Source organism: Myripristis murdjan, chromosome 4, assembly GCF_902150065.1.
Source record: "Myripristis murdjan chromosome 4, fMyrMur1.1, whole genome shotgun sequence".
In the NCBI taxonomy this organism is placed as follows: Eukaryota; Metazoa; Chordata; class Actinopteri; order Holocentriformes; family Holocentridae; genus Myripristis; species Myripristis murdjan.
Genome location: NC_043983.1, coordinates 7,900,895 through 7,917,740, shown reverse-complemented (window position 1 = coordinate 7,917,740; position 16,846 = coordinate 7,900,895). Strand labels below are relative to the sequence as shown.

The 16,846-nt window shown below is 45.7% G+C and overlaps 1 protein-coding gene across 5 annotated transcripts in view; it reads right to left on the bottom strand.

Annotated features, from left to right (window-relative positions):
* Nucleotides 1–4,221: 4,221 nt before the first annotated feature.
* opa1 (OPA1 mitochondrial dynamin like GTPase) overlaps nucleotides 4,222–16,846 on the bottom strand; it is a 48,919-nt gene continuing 36,294 nt past the window's right edge. For 4 of the 5 annotated variants that reach the window (XM_030049494.1, XM_030049498.1, XM_030049497.1 and 1 more), the window contains 2 exons: nucleotides 7,299–7,372; nucleotides 4,222–6,560 (listed from right to left, as the gene is read on the bottom strand). In XM_030049494.1, the coding sequence (XP_029905354.1) occupies nucleotides 7,308–7,372 (65 nt within the window). In that variant the 3' untranslated portion in view covers nucleotides 4,222–6,560; nucleotides 7,299–7,307. The remainder of the gene's footprint in view (nucleotides 6,561–7,298; nucleotides 7,373–16,846) is intronic. The other variant, XM_030049495.1, reaches the window with a different exon arrangement.

The following is a 16,846-nucleotide window of genomic DNA, read 5'->3' as shown; positions in this document are numbered from 1 at the left end:
CTTTCAGCCTGGCAACACAGCCAGGATCTGGCAACCCTTCTCTCTGTTTACCTAAAGGCTGAGGCAGCTGAGCACAGGCCTCACCTGCTGGCCTCATGGGCCACCATGAATGCAGCCGTAATCCCCCTAAGTCCATGCAAACGCAGGGCCGCTTCTGCTGCTAAAAGCTGCGAGGCCCTCCCGCTCGCCGAGACCCAGGCTCCACTAAGAAACAGTTTGGGCGACGATCGCTTTTTCCATGGCAACCTTGTCTATCTCCTTTCTCCAAATGAAAGTCTTCACCCCTCCCTTTCCCTTTTCCTGCGCACACATGCATCTCTTTCATTTCTTTACCAACTCTTTCAGTGCTCTTCACCACTCAGTTGTTGTTTGTAAAACTGAATCCCAAAGAGTAAGTGTTGGCATTCTTTACGGCTGCATTCATATTGCACGCCTTTATTCTGAATTGATGCCCATTTTTCTTTTTTTTTTTTTGGATGGCTATTCATATATACACTAGGATGTGACCCATATCCCGCACCATGTCCCATGAGATGATAGAGAATGATGCTGAAATCGGACTCTTCATTGGGCCTAAAGATTTGGTGTTTGCAGGGAACACATGAGGCCTGAACTTCTCCAAGCCTGAACATTTTTCAAACCAAAATACAAAACCCCTCACGATTCCTCGCGATTTTTAAAATATGCACTAGATAGGCTTTTAACCAGTTGAATCCATAGCCAGCATCGAAAGATATTTCTCTAAATAATCTCCAAGTTTTTTTTTTTTTATATATTATTTGTGTAGTTGATAACTGACGTACAATACATTTTAACGCACAGATCCTTGAAAAGGCCATGGAAATAGTACATTTTATTTCATGCACATAAAATTTTGCCCATGGAAAACTAAGTGGAGGTCATGAAATTCTATGTTGCGTGCACAATTTACCTTTTTTTGTGACGTGACGTGAGGGGAAGAGAATCCGCAGGCTTGTGCGGCACCGAGAGCGACTCCGCTTTTGTTTTTTGTGCGCCAGGGCGAGCCCACGTGTGAGCGGAGACACTCTGCCTCTGCAGGGATTAGCAGGAAAAATATAGATCGGGCATCAGGAAGCTATTAAAGGAGGCCGCTCTCCCTCCACAATGGCTTGATTCATTTATGACGTCCCACGCCGGGAGATGGTGAGGTCACTTTATGGATTCTTTCGGGGTGGACGTCAGAATAAATGGTGAGAACTTGCAGTGCTGCTCTGCCCTGCCACCCCTGTGGTAACAGTGGCTGAGTCACTCACACACACACACACACACACACACACACACATATACAGGACCACCACAGGATTCACACGGTCAAGCCTCCCTCCGTTGCTAAAACTTAAGCACTGAGTAGCACCATAATTTATAGCTCACACAGCATAAGAACAGGGTTCTGTGTGTGTGTGTTGGGGGTGTGATAGAGAAGGTCACTGACCTCTGTGACTTGGCCAAAATCCCCATGGGCCTAATTCAGCATTGGAATGGACCCCACAGTGCAATGGGAAGATGCCTCCAACATAATGAACACAAAGGGCAATTGTGACGGCCTTTCTGTGCGGGGCAGAAAGCAGCGGGCCCCGGGGACAGTACAGCCTTTTGTTGACGGCGAACGGAGAAGGAAGCCTGTTGCTTCAACAAGCCTCTGATAAGATTTAACAGTGGCGACTTAACAGGGGCAGTTAGTCTTCCCAGGGCGCTGCGCGTTTGATTTACATCCAATGTATTTATCTGAACTTGTTGACTGGAGTGGCACCGAGAGCCTTGCACACATCACCTCTTTTGTTGAACGTGCCTCGATGGACACTGAAGATTTTTATTTCCTGCAGGATACTCAAGCGAGTATTTTATTCTCTTTTTGACAATATTATAATTCAATATTAGATTTGCATGATAAGAAAAGAGTCTTGGACTTCTTCCCAAGGTGATGACAGCTGTCAAAACCAAGATCAGCTTGTTTATGTATTAAACTCAGTTCAGTCTTCCTAAATGCATTATTTACAGATAATATGCATCCTAGAGCAAAGACACCATAAGCCAATCCTGTTATTATGGGATGTTTTACCATTGTAGCTCCATGGATTGTGTATATGTTTCAGGGACGTGGCATTTTGTTGCAGATAGAATGGATCTTTGCCGATTACGGACTGGCACGCCGCCTTCTGAGCTTGGGGGATTGGACTTTTGAAAAAGCCAATTAGAGAAAACTTTACACACCACAAAAGAGCACTCTTCAACGCGAGGTCAGCTCGGTCAGTCTCCACCTGAGGCTCGGTAACTTTAAAACTGTTGTTGCTCGGTCAGCGTGAGCCAGGATGCCACCGTTTGAAAGCCGCGAGCGTTGCCAGAGTCTCTTTCTCCGTCTCTGTCCCACAGCCTCCATCAACCCTCCATCACTGAGGAGACAGAGGGCGGGAAAACAAAGCCGGCCTCCCCGACAAGCCGGCAAACAAACGCCAACACCGCTGCAACTGCCAAAAAACGCCCAACCCCACAATTTATTGCCCTTTTCTAAGACTTATTCAATGTTTTTATCATATACCCACCTGCCACACCCCCTAGCCGCCCCCCCCCCCCGCTCCCACCCCTCCAGAAAAAGACAGCCAGAATGGGTATGTGTGATGAGGCGGGGGATTAAAAAAAAAAAAAAAAGAAAAAAAAAAAAGAAACAACAAGACCAGCCTTTTCTTGTTCTTGGGGGAAGACTAGAAATGAAGCTTTGTGCGCGTCCGCTGCTGTGGCACATTTGACAGGTCTTTACCGGCGGCCCGGCTGCCTTTGTGTCACCAGCATAATGGGGTTTGAAGGAAAACACAAACTGAGCCACTGTGCCGTTGTGGTGCTGGCTATTAGTCAACGTGACGGTCTTTGCAGATGCTAATGGCCGTATAGTGTGTCCCGGCCGGCCTCCCTCCTCCCAGAACGTGGCGATCTGATAGCACAAAGGCGTTCTGCTGGAGCTTGACTTTCCCCCCATTCTTTTCACGGCTGCTACAAAGTCATTAGGGCTTTTTTTTTCCCCCCCCACTTGTTTTCCCTGCTTCTCTTTAAAAACAGGGGGATATATTAGCCGGTTTGAAAACAGCGAGCTGACGTGAGGCCGCTGTCTCCAAGTGCGGAGCCTCAGGTGACGGCTGCATGGAGGGTCCCCCCATGCACCCCCATCCATCCCTCCGCTGCGCTGCCCTGCGAGCCCCCTGGCAATGTGGAGATGTGGTAACAGCCAGGCTCTTGTGTAACAAGAGAGGCTGCCCAGGAGTGGAGGACCTCTAGACCCTGACTTATTAATCAGCCTGGCCCTCGGCCGCCTGCCTCTCCCCTGCCGCCGCCCTGGGGCGCAGCGATTCCTCAGCCCGGTTGGGGGGAGATAACAGGCTGCAGAGAGCTAAATGCTCAGGCTGTTAGCTCAGACCTGGAGCAGAGGCCTGGGCACACCACCGCAGAGGTCACTACACCCAGCAGCAACAGTGTACATGCATACACTCAGCACGGCTCCCCTGGGATATGAGATATGAATTAAAGATTATTCCCTTTCATGGCCAGTTTTCTTTCACTGTGTTCCTTGCATGCTATCAAGGTTGAGGTAAACTTGCAACTCCAGCCCTCAACATCAGCATTTATTTTGAAAGTTGAAAAAAAAAAAAAAAAAAAAAGTTTTTTTTTTTTTTTTTTTAATATATAGGGGTTTTAATATATAGGGTTTTTTGTAATTGTAATATTGTTTTCTTGTGATTTTTTGGTAACTTCCAATTAGTTTTTTTTTTTTTTTTTATTTTATTTTTTGATATTCTGGTTATTTTCTTGTATTTTTTAGTTTAATTTTTCAATAGTATTCTCAGATTTTTTTTTTTACTTTAATTTTTTAAATTAAAAAAAAAAAAACCACTAAATTTGCAACAATTTTACAGCAATCTTCATGCATTTTTTTTTTTTTTTTTAAACTTTTGGTTAATTTTGTGGTAATTTCATTTAAATACGTACTGCTTTTGAGAGAAATTGAGTGAATTTATTCAGGTTTCAAAAGTTGAATCAACCTGCTCCAACCGCAGCTCAAATAAAAGCAGACAAGGACTGAAATGAACGAACAGACAGATAGATGTAATGTTTTTGGAGCTGGAAATTGCCATTGACAGCAGAAGGTTTCCATCTCTGGGGGATCTGTGTTGAAAGACGGGGATAATATCAACTAGACAGGATGACACTGCGTGGAAAAGGTCTTAATTTTTATTTTCCTCTCAAACACAATCATTTAATAAATAAAGCACATCTGATGGGGTACACCATGCAAACAGTACATTCTACAACATAAGAGAAATACGTTTATTTTATTTTTTTTGAACCAACCCACTGATATCCTGTGACACAAGTGTCCCACTCCTCATAGGACAGCTTCAAGATTTCTCATTAACTTTCCCTGTACACAAAGCACGGTATATTATATTTATTGATTAGGGCTGAAGCAGTCGCTCTGCCCTCAATCAGTCAATTAACAGATACTTTTTCAAGAGTGAGTGGACAGCGGGACAGGTGATGAGAAGCGAGGGAGTTATAGAGGTGGAAAGAGAGAGTTCATAGTGGCTTAAGCGGAGGATAAAAATGAGAACAGCACAATATAAGGAGAGGTGCGGAGACAGCAGCGCCAGGACGGAGACGGGTAGCGGAGACGAGTGAGTTGCCAAAAGCAAAGACAGAAATTTTCAGTTTGAAATCTCCCCCGACAATTTTCCTGGGCATACAACTCCTTTTCAATAACACAGTGAGATTACCTTTTTCCAGAGTTTATTATTATGTTTTTTTTTTGTGTGTGTGTTTCTGATCTCATCCCTGAAAGAGGCGTATGAGCTTGATGTCGATTCAGAGGAGAGAGGAAGGAGAGGGCAGGTACCAGAGACGGCCCGTGTCGTGTCACCACAAGAGAACAAAGTGCGAGAGCAGCTGAGCTTGATGCCGTGTGGAGACGCATCGAGGTGAGCCGTCCACCCTGTGCCGACTGGACCAATAAAAACTAAAACCTTGGCCCAAAGTCCATTAAGAACTGAAGTGTAGCAACTGAGGGAGAATGTAACCGCTTGTCAAAAAGTAATATAAAGGCCCTATGAAGGGACCGAAAATGCAAATTCAACCTGCTGATATAATAAATTGCTGAATATGAATATGGCAAATGTGACTTCATAAGGGGTGTAACATTTTAACCTGATGATGTAATAATAATGCTGACTAACAATGTCGTATCTTGTAAGGATGCTATAAAACAACTTATTATGAAGCGTTATTAAATCAGTTAAAAATCTGTTGCTCCCCTTATTGCAAGGCCATTTTAATGTTCTGATATTTTCATCACATACAGAGGGGCATTTTGTTGTTTTCTGACAAATTACTACATTATTCCTCAGCTGTTACATTTTCAGTTGCTATGCAATGCTACATGGAGGTTGCCGATGAAACATGAACGTGAAGACCCCTGGCGTGATGGATGTGCACACACAGACAAGTGTGGAGAGAGTGGGGCGGGGTTAGAGGTATGACGTTCTATATGTGCATTTGGCAGACACATATCTATCAAATAAAATCCACTACAGCAATAAATCAGATTTATATCTATACATTACTTTGTTTCCAACACCTATGGTACAGAGATGCTTACCCATCAGAGATACAACAGTGCTAAAGTTGTGGAAATTGAAGTTAAGTGTCTTTTAAGAGTTGCGTAAAGTCCGTCCGCTGGCGCTAAACACTCTTTCACTGAGGATTACATGTAGAGTTGGGATACAGCTAGCTTGGTAGGCCAACCAAAGTGCTTTGGATCCTAAGAGCAGCCGGAAAAGGTCTGGTGAAGGTTGGGTTTAAGGAAATGTCATTAATTAAAGAGTACCAGGAAAGGGAACATGGCATATTTTAGGGGCACAGCGCCAGGCAAACATATGAAATTCAAGGCTATTTTACCTATCAAGAACCACGCCGACAGTGTTCCTCTGTATATACACACACACACGCGCAATGTACATCAGTGAACACACACCCTGCACGCACACATACACACGGCTACCGCTGGAGTAAAGACATTGGGGAGAAAAACATGTACAACATCCTCATTTATTCAAAAACGAGGGAGAGGGAGAGTCGAGGAGGCAGGGAGTGGTCAGGTGTCTGACTGGGGAAGCTTGTCTCTTTTGCTTCCTTCTTCTGCCAGTGTTTGGGCTGCGGTGCACAGAGGAGACGTCCCCCTCTAGTCCCTGGGCAGCTTGCAAGGAAAGGAAAAAAAAAAAAAAAAACCCAAAAAAACATAAAAAATAAAAATAGAAAAATAAAGAGAAAGCCTGAAAACTGTTGCTCAGTTTTATCCTTCTCTTCAGGTCCTTCTTTCCGTCAGCGTAGAGGGGGCACTAAGCGAAGCGGTGGACGTTAAAATCAGATGAGTGGCGGGGCAGGGCGGGGCGGGGCGGGGCCTGGGGACGATGACAGCCATTTACAGAGGGGGGGCTTAAGTAGTTGTCTTTGCTCAGTGCATTACTTTGCTGGGATCCACTTATTGGCTGTCAATGCTTCTACAAAAAAACATGGAAGAGAGATGACAGATCAGATATCAATAAACAGGCACCAAAACACATTTCCCACTACCAATACTGATTAAGCATCTGTTTCTCAAAGTGATCAGTGTCACTCAACGATTATTCAATTTAGAACTGAAAGCATCTGTAAGACAAGGTTGAGATAAAAAAAGACACTTTGCAAAAACATGAGGAAATTATATTCACAAACACTAGGCGAACAAACGGTGGAAACTACAGCTTGATGCGGCAGAAGAAAATGTTGCTCATTAATGCAAAATGTGAACTTTTTCAGTAGGCCTGAGGAATTATCAATTCATATGCAAATATAGCAATCAAACTGCAGCGGAGGATAAATGATGTGCTGCTTCTCTACAGGTCTGCCCGAGACTTCCAGGGTCACAGAACAAAAAATGACAGTCTCGATCTATGCTATAAATGCAGACCTTCAAATAATTGAATCATTATATATAATAATAATAATTAAATAATTTAATTTCTGCCTGGATTTCAGTTTCGTGGACTTCTCTGCTATGCTAACCCATTCCCACGACTGGCATTTGCATTGCTGCATGCCCAATAACAATGTAAACACCCTACACTTCTCAAGTTGTATACAATGTATGATCATTCTCCACTTAAAGGTTTAGTGTAGAGTTACTGAGATTTTGCTTTAATGCTGGTTGGGGTGATTTTGGCACAGTTGAGTAATGAGATTTATTGAGAAATAAATACCTGGTTCTCCTATTTCTCCTTGTGAAGAGCTTCTATGAAGGCTTCAAGTTTCTCCTGGATCTCACGCACTTTCTCTGCGGAAACACAGAAGATGTCGGTGAGTCCGACAGCTGAACAACACAAATCTTCACACAAAACAATCACAAATATTTCGGAGGGTTTCGATCAAATGAATCAACGAATGCCGCCAAAACCTGAAGGTGCGGTTGTCCTGTTTCTTGGCATGTGCGATCAAATTATTCTATCTTGTTCTTTTTATCCCCTGTTTTTAAATCTTGTTCTTTGCTTTCTGTAAAAGCCTTTATTGATAGATGTAACAATATTTGGTGGAGCAGGAGTCTTCTGCTGTTGCCTGTCGAGCATTAGCAGCAGGTTTTCAGGACCGCGGTGCTTCTCCAGGTAAAAATGTCCATTTTTTCCACCACAACACCAGATGGTCTCTCTGGTAGTGACAGCCAAGCCCCTAGGAAGACCTGCCTCACGCCTCTGACGGCGATGGCTTGTGTACCCATTTTCCAGTCACCACACACCACATCAAAGCCCCCCACGCACCCCTTTTCATGGTATGTCCCTCCCGGGCACATTGCTAATGGACAGAGGGAGATACCATAACAACAACATTCCACATGAAAGGGGGAATCTACTGGAAAAACAGCTAGTCACTTCTTTCCCCCCACTGGGGTCCCATTGTCCAGAGAGCGTCTGAGAGGAGCGATCCCTCCACACAACATGTACTGTCACACGAGACCCATCTGAAGCAGTCGTAATCACTGATTAAACAGTGGCTGAGGGGAGTCTACGGGCCAACGCGGAGAAAAGGAGGCCGTGGCTCACAATGCCAGCTGCACCACCAGGCCTGGCTGGCTCCGCCGGTCCCCCGTCTCCATCGCTAATCTGTCTGGATCTCCACCAAGCACAAACTCAAACAGCGGCTCTAAAGAACAAACTAGCACTGCTCTGTCTTGATCAGTCGGCCACACGAGATGCGCAGGCAGCCCGGCGTTGATGGTTTTCCTATTCTGGAGCCTTATGAAAACACAGCTGAGCAAGGCCGCGGAGGAGCGATAAAAAATCATTGTGCAACAGTGTCCCGAGTGTCCATTTCGGGTCGGCACCAAGGTGAGAGCTGTGTGCGTGGTTCACGGTGAAACTAAATATTGGAGAGGGGGGGGCTCGCGTGCAGCGCCTTTGATGTGAGCACGGCTGCGGAGGTATCCTTTTCTTGGCGGGTGAAAGGTGCACGGCACGTCAGTCTTTTAAAGGGGGCGTGGGCACAAACACACGCACGGGTCCTGAAATATTAGGAGGGCAGAGCAAAGCCGACAGACAACCAGAAGATCCGGGCCCTGAAACTGAAACACACATGCACACGCTTCCCGCTAAGCCTTGGAAAACAGCACGAGCCGTCCCGCCGCAGCCCTCGCCCCCCCCCCCCCCTCCTTCACCTTCCTACACACTTAACACTAGCAGGTGGCAGAAAAAGAAATTCCCCTGCCTTTGATACTCTGTTAACACGTCGAGGCACAATGGCGAGGGGGTGGGGGCGGGGATTACAACACCTAATGGAGATATTAAGGGGGTCTGGAGAGGGGCACGCTGACAGGACGCTGCAGCAGGTGTGGGGCTGAAACCTAACCCTGCAGTACGCGGCTCCAGCTCCCACCGCGCCGCAGGGCACGGCTCAAAGGCAGCTGACAGAGCTCGGCTGTGTGGGCTGGGCGCTCCGACCGCAGGACAACATAACTCAATCCAAGCCAATCAGGGAGGCATTACCAACATCTGTCCGACCTGAAGAGAGAGGGAGTGGCAGGAACGGGGGGGTGGTGGTTGGAGGAGACTGACTGTCACATCATCAAAAACACGGGAAAACCCCTGGCTCAAGCTTCAAAGCTTAACTAGATTTAGATGTGGCTGGTGATAAGTCAGGCTACTGTGAACGGAGCTCCGCGGCATCAAAATGTCGACCGCTTAATACATTAAGCAGCCTGATAACTGTTGGGCAGAGACATGAGGTTCATCCTCAGTTCACTGAGAGGTTGCTGAGCAGCTAAAGACGGGGTCTGGTGGCTGTTCAGACCAGCTGGGAAAATTTCGGAGAAAGAGCTGGGAAAGTCCGACTGCTGCTGAGCTGCCCTTGAGGAAGACAATTAATTCCCCGCTGCTCTGTTTCTCACTGGTCAACAGTAGAAGATCATGGCTGCACAGGTCAACTTCCATGTGTCAAACTATGAGCTGCTGCAAAATGACATGCATGCTCAGACAAATTCCCAGATATAAAGGTTTAATTTTCTCCTGTGCCTGCACGGCCTGCACAAATCCAAACTGAGCACATGACACTTACTTTGGAGGTAAGCCTGCACAGATCGGAACAGCAGAGCTCATGCACCATTCCTTTGCAGAGAGACCCTTAATGACATTAAAATGAGCCTTCACCGGCTTTCAGCCGACCAGGAGGCCACGGGCAAATCTGAATGGTGGCTTTCAGAAAAGCCAATATTCTCGGGATGGAAACTCTGAGAAACAGATATTTATTTCCCTCAGCACCATCTGTTTGTCTGCAAAAGACAACAGCGAGGGGAAGAAAGGCCACAACAAGGCTGTCTTTTCAGGGTCCCGCGGAAATGCAACAAAAAAACACAGTGGACAGAGTCACCATTGCCTGTTCCTCGCTGAGCAGTGGGAGTAGCGATCTAAAACTCCATTTACGGCCGTGTTTACCTAAGAGATGAGCCCCGAAACACAGCCATTCAAACCGCCCACCCCTTTATCTGGTCATGAATATTCCCATAATCCTCTGGCCTCTATCCCAGAGGCCCATTCTTTAAGGTGCTGGGTGCTGTGTGGGGTGCAGAGGGTAGGAGGGGGACTTTTGCCCATTGAGGAAGAAAGAGGGGGGCCTCCCCCCCCCCTCCCAATCCCCTCTTTCAGGGTCTCTTCTCGGCTGATCTCCACATGAAATGATATCTCATTCACTCTCACTCTGTAGAGTCGCTAAGCCTGCTCTGGCCGGAGCGCTGGCTGAAGAAGGGCCGAGCCACAGAGCCTTTAATTGATCTGTAATTAGAATGTGAAGCTGGAAGGCCCTGCTGGAGAAAGCAGCCGACACAGAAGAGAAGGAGAACAGAGGAGAGAAAAGATGAGAAGGAGAGGACAGGGAGGCCTACAACTTACAGCCAGTTAGAAAAAAAAGATATTAATCCTCTTCATATGGTAGATGGACACTCTTCTTGACTGGATTTGAAAAGGTGGCAACCGCAAAGAGCGGGTGCCGTTATGAGAAAGTGACAGTGGAAAGATTTCAAGCAGATGACATTTGGTGCCAAGGTCACGGCTCCCGCACGCCGCTCTGACATTTTCTACTTAAAACAGGAGACAAAAGTAGGGAGGGAAGCAGGGGGTTCCTGTCCCGACCTGTCAGCATTCATAAAGAAACATTTTATATCTCATCACTGCCAAGGTCACGTGTAGGTGGGGACACCGAATGTTTAAATGCTCTGCTGCGTCCTTCCTTTGAAAGCCGATCTCTTAATGTAACAAACAGAGGAGCGCTTTTCTCCACCACGCTGCTTGATTTGTCACTAAATCTGTATTGTCATGCCGTAAAAACCGGGCCACGAGAGGCGGGACGCGGGGAGAGCGGGGATGTCGACGGCCCAACGCCGTGTCAGTGACAGAGCCATGAATCAGCCCTCACGCTCGGGGCTCTTATCTAGAAAACAGATGCCTGGGAGAGCGGCCCAACCTGGGGAGAGGCATGGGTCTGAACAGGTCACGAGCTCGGGTCAGCCAGAGGGCAGACTAAACAAAAACAGCCGAATCGACGCAGCAATCCTTTGAAAATTCCAGGTGAGGAGTTTGTGGTGTGGCTTTTATTGACAAGCATTGCCACCGCCTTTGAACAGCCAGACATCAAACTTTTAATGCCTGGGGGTTGTAAAAAAATCAGACTAGTGGTCACAGAAATTACAGAGATTTAATTTACAAAGTGGATTTCGCTCACCTCCATTTAGGCTAAATGACCAAATTCAAAGTAGACACACTAATGTTACATTCTCATACAAAAATGGCTTCTCACTCGCAGGAAACAACGGTCACCATCACCGGCCCTCTGATAGTTTCCCTCTTTTCCGTAAAAATGTACCGTTTTGAGACAACATGTCTACACTGAAATCTACTGTAAATTAAGGAAGCTGTCATGTGTGACTTGTGGAGTAAATCACAGCAAGTCAGGGGTCTAAAGTTTTCCGGGGCTCACCTTTTGCACTCCGGTGGAAGAACGGGGCTGAGGCTAAGTGGCGATCAATCTTGAGTGGCCACATGGGCCGGGGGATGTGGGGCTGACAAGAGTGGTTTAAGCCGAGATCCTGTCATAATCCCTCTGAGAAACTCCCCACGACTGCATCAGCCACAGGTGTGTGCACTCAAGTTAGCCGACACTGAAATCCAAGGTCGGCGCACACAACAAAACACACACACACTGACACACGCAGGCTTTACAAGCACGCACGCTGAGATTCAGTGGCATGCAAGCTTGCACACACATGAGGAAAGAGCAGACAGCCCCGTGGAGGGTTAGGCCTAAATCTAGAAGTCCAAGCTCGAATCCATTTTTAATCGCCTCATGTCAGTGCCTTCGTGACATGGCGCTGAACCCAAATGACCTGAGCAAACTACCAGGGGAAGAGGAAGACTCAGCACAAGACAGTCCAGCCCCGCTTTCTTCTCCCCCCCCCCCCCCCCCCCCCCCCCAACTCCCCTCAGGTGAATACGTGTCTCCAGCTGCTCTGGACCCCACACACCCACACATTCACACACTCTCCAGCACTGAGGAGACAGCAAACCCACTCTGAATTATTTTGAGCTGCTGAGAAAAAAAAAAAGCAAAAAAAAGCAAAAAAAAAAAAGCCCTGGTCATACCCACAGGGTAAGAGGTCACTAGAATGCAGGTGTTTTGCCTGAAATGAGGAGGTGACCAACATGACAGTTCAGAGCTGTGCTGCATACCAGTAAAATCATGATCTCGATTCATTTCTCAAAGTGATCTAAATCAAGAAGGCACTAATTTTACAGAACTTGCATTTGGACCGGTGACAATGAGCCCCATAAACACAACTTGTGAAAGCAGAATAGACTAGATGTAAATGGAAGCTTGTCTCGCATTACGATTTCACAACAGTGAAAGTTCGATGGAGTGTTTTCTGAGTGAAAACAACGGCTGAGATGTAGGCTAGCTCATTCCGGGAAGGGTTAAATCAAACAAATCAAGATGAGCAATCAAATCCCTGCCAGCCATCGAGATGTACAGACAAATTTGCCCAAGAAAACCCAGCTTATCAAACCACTGTCTTACGAAAACATGATTCATCTTCAAGCTTGTGACATTTTTTTTTCTTAGGAAGCCAGGCGCTGCACAAAAGAACATGTTATCCAAAAAGGGTTTTACAATGGTGGCACAACCACAGAGCAGGACCACAAATTTGTAAAACTACTTGAAGCAAAACCACAAAACAAGGATGCTATTCAGTCTGAGACAACTGGAGCATGACTGCCTGCAAGCTGCACAACGCCAGCCTCCATACAGGGAACCGTGTTGACTCTATCCCTGTACCTGTCACGTTCCCAAAGACACCGGGAGATTACAGGCATGACTGCCTTCAACTCATAGGTTCATGCCTATCATCACAAAGTTTTAGAAAAAAAAAAAAAAAAAAAAAAATCTATGGCCCCAATAAAAGCTATGCAACTCCCTCCTGTTGTTTGTGTACTCAAAGAACCCATGGAGCCCAATTTGATCCACATTATTCACTCCATCAGCAGCAGCTTTACAATGAAAAGCAATGATGATGTACTAAAGTTAGAAGAGGGCTTATTTTCTGTCCACAAAATGTTTGTGGTTACACAAATTACTGACAGGGTCATTAATATGTTCAGAACCACTGGCTCTTTTACCTACATAAAAACAGACTAATGTAATAATAGGCCTATTGATATTCGATTAGAATCTATAAAGAAATTCTATGTATAAAATGAGAATCTGTAAACGAAGGACAAGAGTTTGGTTTCAGAAGTGTCCACTTCCATTGCTATTGTAGTTGCTGTCTGAAGTCCAGGTGGTTTTATGAAATGCCACTCATTGGCAGACATGTTGTCTGAACACTTGTTTCCGTCTGTGTTGCAAAACCCCCAAAATTGTCGGTCACCCTCAGAAGTTAAATCTTGGTCAGACGATAGCCGATGGGTTACATATGGGGTACATATAAGTGAATCGCTATTAAAAACACTGCATGTTAAGAAAAATAATGTCATGTAGACTAATATAAAATATGCATCTAACAACACTGAGTCGTTATCTACATTGTAAGGAAAAAAAAAAACATGATTCCCTTTGCCTTTTTAAACCCAGAACTGCACGGCCCTAATCTTCAGTCCGATTTTTCTTGTGTTTCATGTCGCATTTGCAATTGCCAACTTGCATAAAATCCACAATCTCATCCTTGCAAAAACTCGCCCCATTAGCAGGAGTATGCTGTTCTGCCACCACAATGTCAGAGTGAGGGAAGTAGTGTGCCAGCCAAATTATGTTATACAGGAAACACTTTATAGTTTCTGTTCCCCTTGTTAAAAAGGACTATTAATAGCGACAAAGTTTTCTTCTTTGACTGTTGTATTTTAAACAGCTGTTGAGTGTTATTCCATTCTATTTATGGTGATTTTTACCCCAGGTATTATTTTACCATTTAAACTGGCATACTGGTGCCAAAATCAAAAGTAGGGTTATCTCATCTCAAAGGCCCAAGACATGAGAATTGACTAAAACTTGCCCTATTTTTACCATTGCAGAGAGGAAAGTGTATGGTTTTCCTATTACTTCATCCCAACCAGCACCTTATCTAAGCTGTGTGTGTGTGTGTGTGTGTGTGTGTGTGTGTGTGTGTGTGTGTGTGTGTGTGAGTGAGTGACAGGAGGTTCTGTGGGAATGGGTCCCTTGGGGCCAAACCGTGCTGGAAACAGACAGAAGCCTTGCTGATGTTCTCCCATCACACGCCTCTTTCTCCTTGCTATTTTCCCACACTTGCTGTCTGTCTCTTTGGCAGAAGGAGGATGAAGGATGGCTCCTCATTCTCCCTGTCACCTCTCTCTCTCTTCCTCACCTCTGACTGGTGGAACTGGAAAACACAGAGCTCACTTTGCCTGTTTCCTGACTTCGCTGGCTTCTTTCCCACGCTTCCACCTAGGATGTCTGGGTCGGATATTAGCAAGCTGCCGTCAGCTGATCTACAGCCAAATCTGTGTTGCCAAAAAAAATCATTGTAAACACTGTCACACACTGAAGCTCGGGTTTTTCGCTTTTTTTTCTGCTTTCCATTACTGCCAGCTTTTTCGCCATACATTGCATATATCCTTATTTCGGCAAACACCATCAACTTGACATTGGACATTACGCTTGGCCCATATAGTGAGAAGAGCCCTTATGTCCTCATTTAGCCTTGGCACACACTAGCAAGCCTGCATTTGGCATGACAGTGGAAAGCCGGATAATATGGACTGGAACACAAGTAAGCAAGCAGTAGACAATGCAGCGAAAACAATGAACACCTCATCTGCCCATGAAACCATATCCCTCTTCCATACTGTATTTTCCCTTTTGACTTACACTCAACTTAAAGTAAAAAAAAAAATACATTTGTCTTCTCAACTCTTACTTCTCATTTCTTTGTCGTGCACTTCTCTTACATGATCAGTTTACGGTCAACTTCTCTTGACTTTTCACACTGTAAAAAATTACAATGTATATGTATATGTGTGCGCCAGTGTTCAACTGTGTGTATGTGCACGGAGAGGGTGTTCGAGTGAGCACGGCGTACTCTAGTTCCCAGACTCTGAGAGGAAGGAGGGAAAGGAGTGGGCAAGGGAGGGAAGGAGGGAGGGAGAGATGGACGACGAGAGGATGGAAAGAGAAGGGGGTCATGACTGTGGTGAAAGGGAGCGGCTGGGTGGCCGGCTGGGGCTTTAACGGGCTGAGGAGGAGCGGGAGGAAGAGGGAGCGATGAGAGACTTCTCTGTTCCAGCTGCTGAAAGGAAGGAAAAAGGCAAAGAAAGTGGAAAGCAAGCATAAGGCGGTGAGAGTAAGAGCAGTATATGCGAAGGAGAGAGGGATGGAATAGAGATGCAGAGAGAGACATACAGATGGAGTGAAAGAGAGAGGGGGGAGACCCACATGCTTTTAACATCAGTCATGCTTCCCATGATCTGTCTTGCATATGAGGAGAGTGGGAGATTCACTGGGAGCTGGAGACAGAAATAAAAATGGAGAGAAGGAAGAGAGATGGTAAGAAAGAGGAGCGAGAGAGAGAGAGAGAGAGAGAGAGAAAAGATACAGCAGCAACTGAAGCAACGCAGGCCATAATTAAGTCAGACCTTTTGAATAGTGATAGACAAAACTACTTCTGAATCAACATAACTGATAACAGTGAGGATAACAGAGAGGAAATGATACAGTGATAAAGTATTAACCCTTTTCTTTATTAATTTAAGGGTAGACAGTCCAAAGAAACCTGTCACCGCATAGTGAAAAAAACACAGCTCTAATAAATCTATTTAAGACATTTTAATACTCGTCAAGGCCCTGCACACACTTCATTTTAAGACTTTTTCAGACATTTTAGGGTGTGCTGCAACAGGGAGGGACAAAGCAGCACGAGTGTGTTTATGCTGGGAGTGTCTCTCTTTCAGTCAACATTAAGAGAGCGAAGACCTGGCTGCAGATGAAAGGCATGAGGGCGGCTTCATCCACGCCCGCGTTATGACAACTGTGAATCTAGTGTTGGTGCGCTCGACGCTCCGAGGGAGAAAATGGATCATTTGGCAGCGACTCGGGCCCTGAGGTTTCCTCCTCCATGGGAAAAACCAAACTCAAGAGTGTAACGGCGTAAAAGCCTCTCTCGGTTTACAGAGCCATGCCGCTGACTAGCGCCCCGACCAAATTCAAATACAGACGAGCAAGCCTGTGGTTAGAGAGGGAGACGGAGACAATGTAGGAGAAAGAGCAGGAGAAGAGGGGGGAGAGAGGAGAAGAGAGAAAGACAAGGGAGAGAGAGAGAGTGAAAGGGAATAACTGTGGGCAAAAGAAAAAATAAGGGAGAGAGAAATGGAGAGAGTAAATGCAACAGTCAAATTTAGATAGAGAAACAGGAAAACTATAGAGATACATAATTCTTGGGGAAAAAAAACACAAAAACAAAAACAAACAGGAGAAAGTGTAGGAGAAATGCCAAAATGAAACACTTCCTAAAATAAAATGGAATGGAATGCATCTGTCCCTCTTTTGGAATCAGTAAAGTGTTTATTAATCTAATTTGATGTACAAAGACCACAGATTACAGAATATATTCCAGACTATGTACATTACATTGACTGGAGGTGTAGCTGTGCCTGGCAGCTGCTAAAGCCTTGCTCATGCTGCAGTGCAGACAGTCAAAATGACTTAACGGTGTCTGCAATGACTGAACGCTGGCTGCGTTTGCGAGGCTTAAGCCAGGTGTACAACC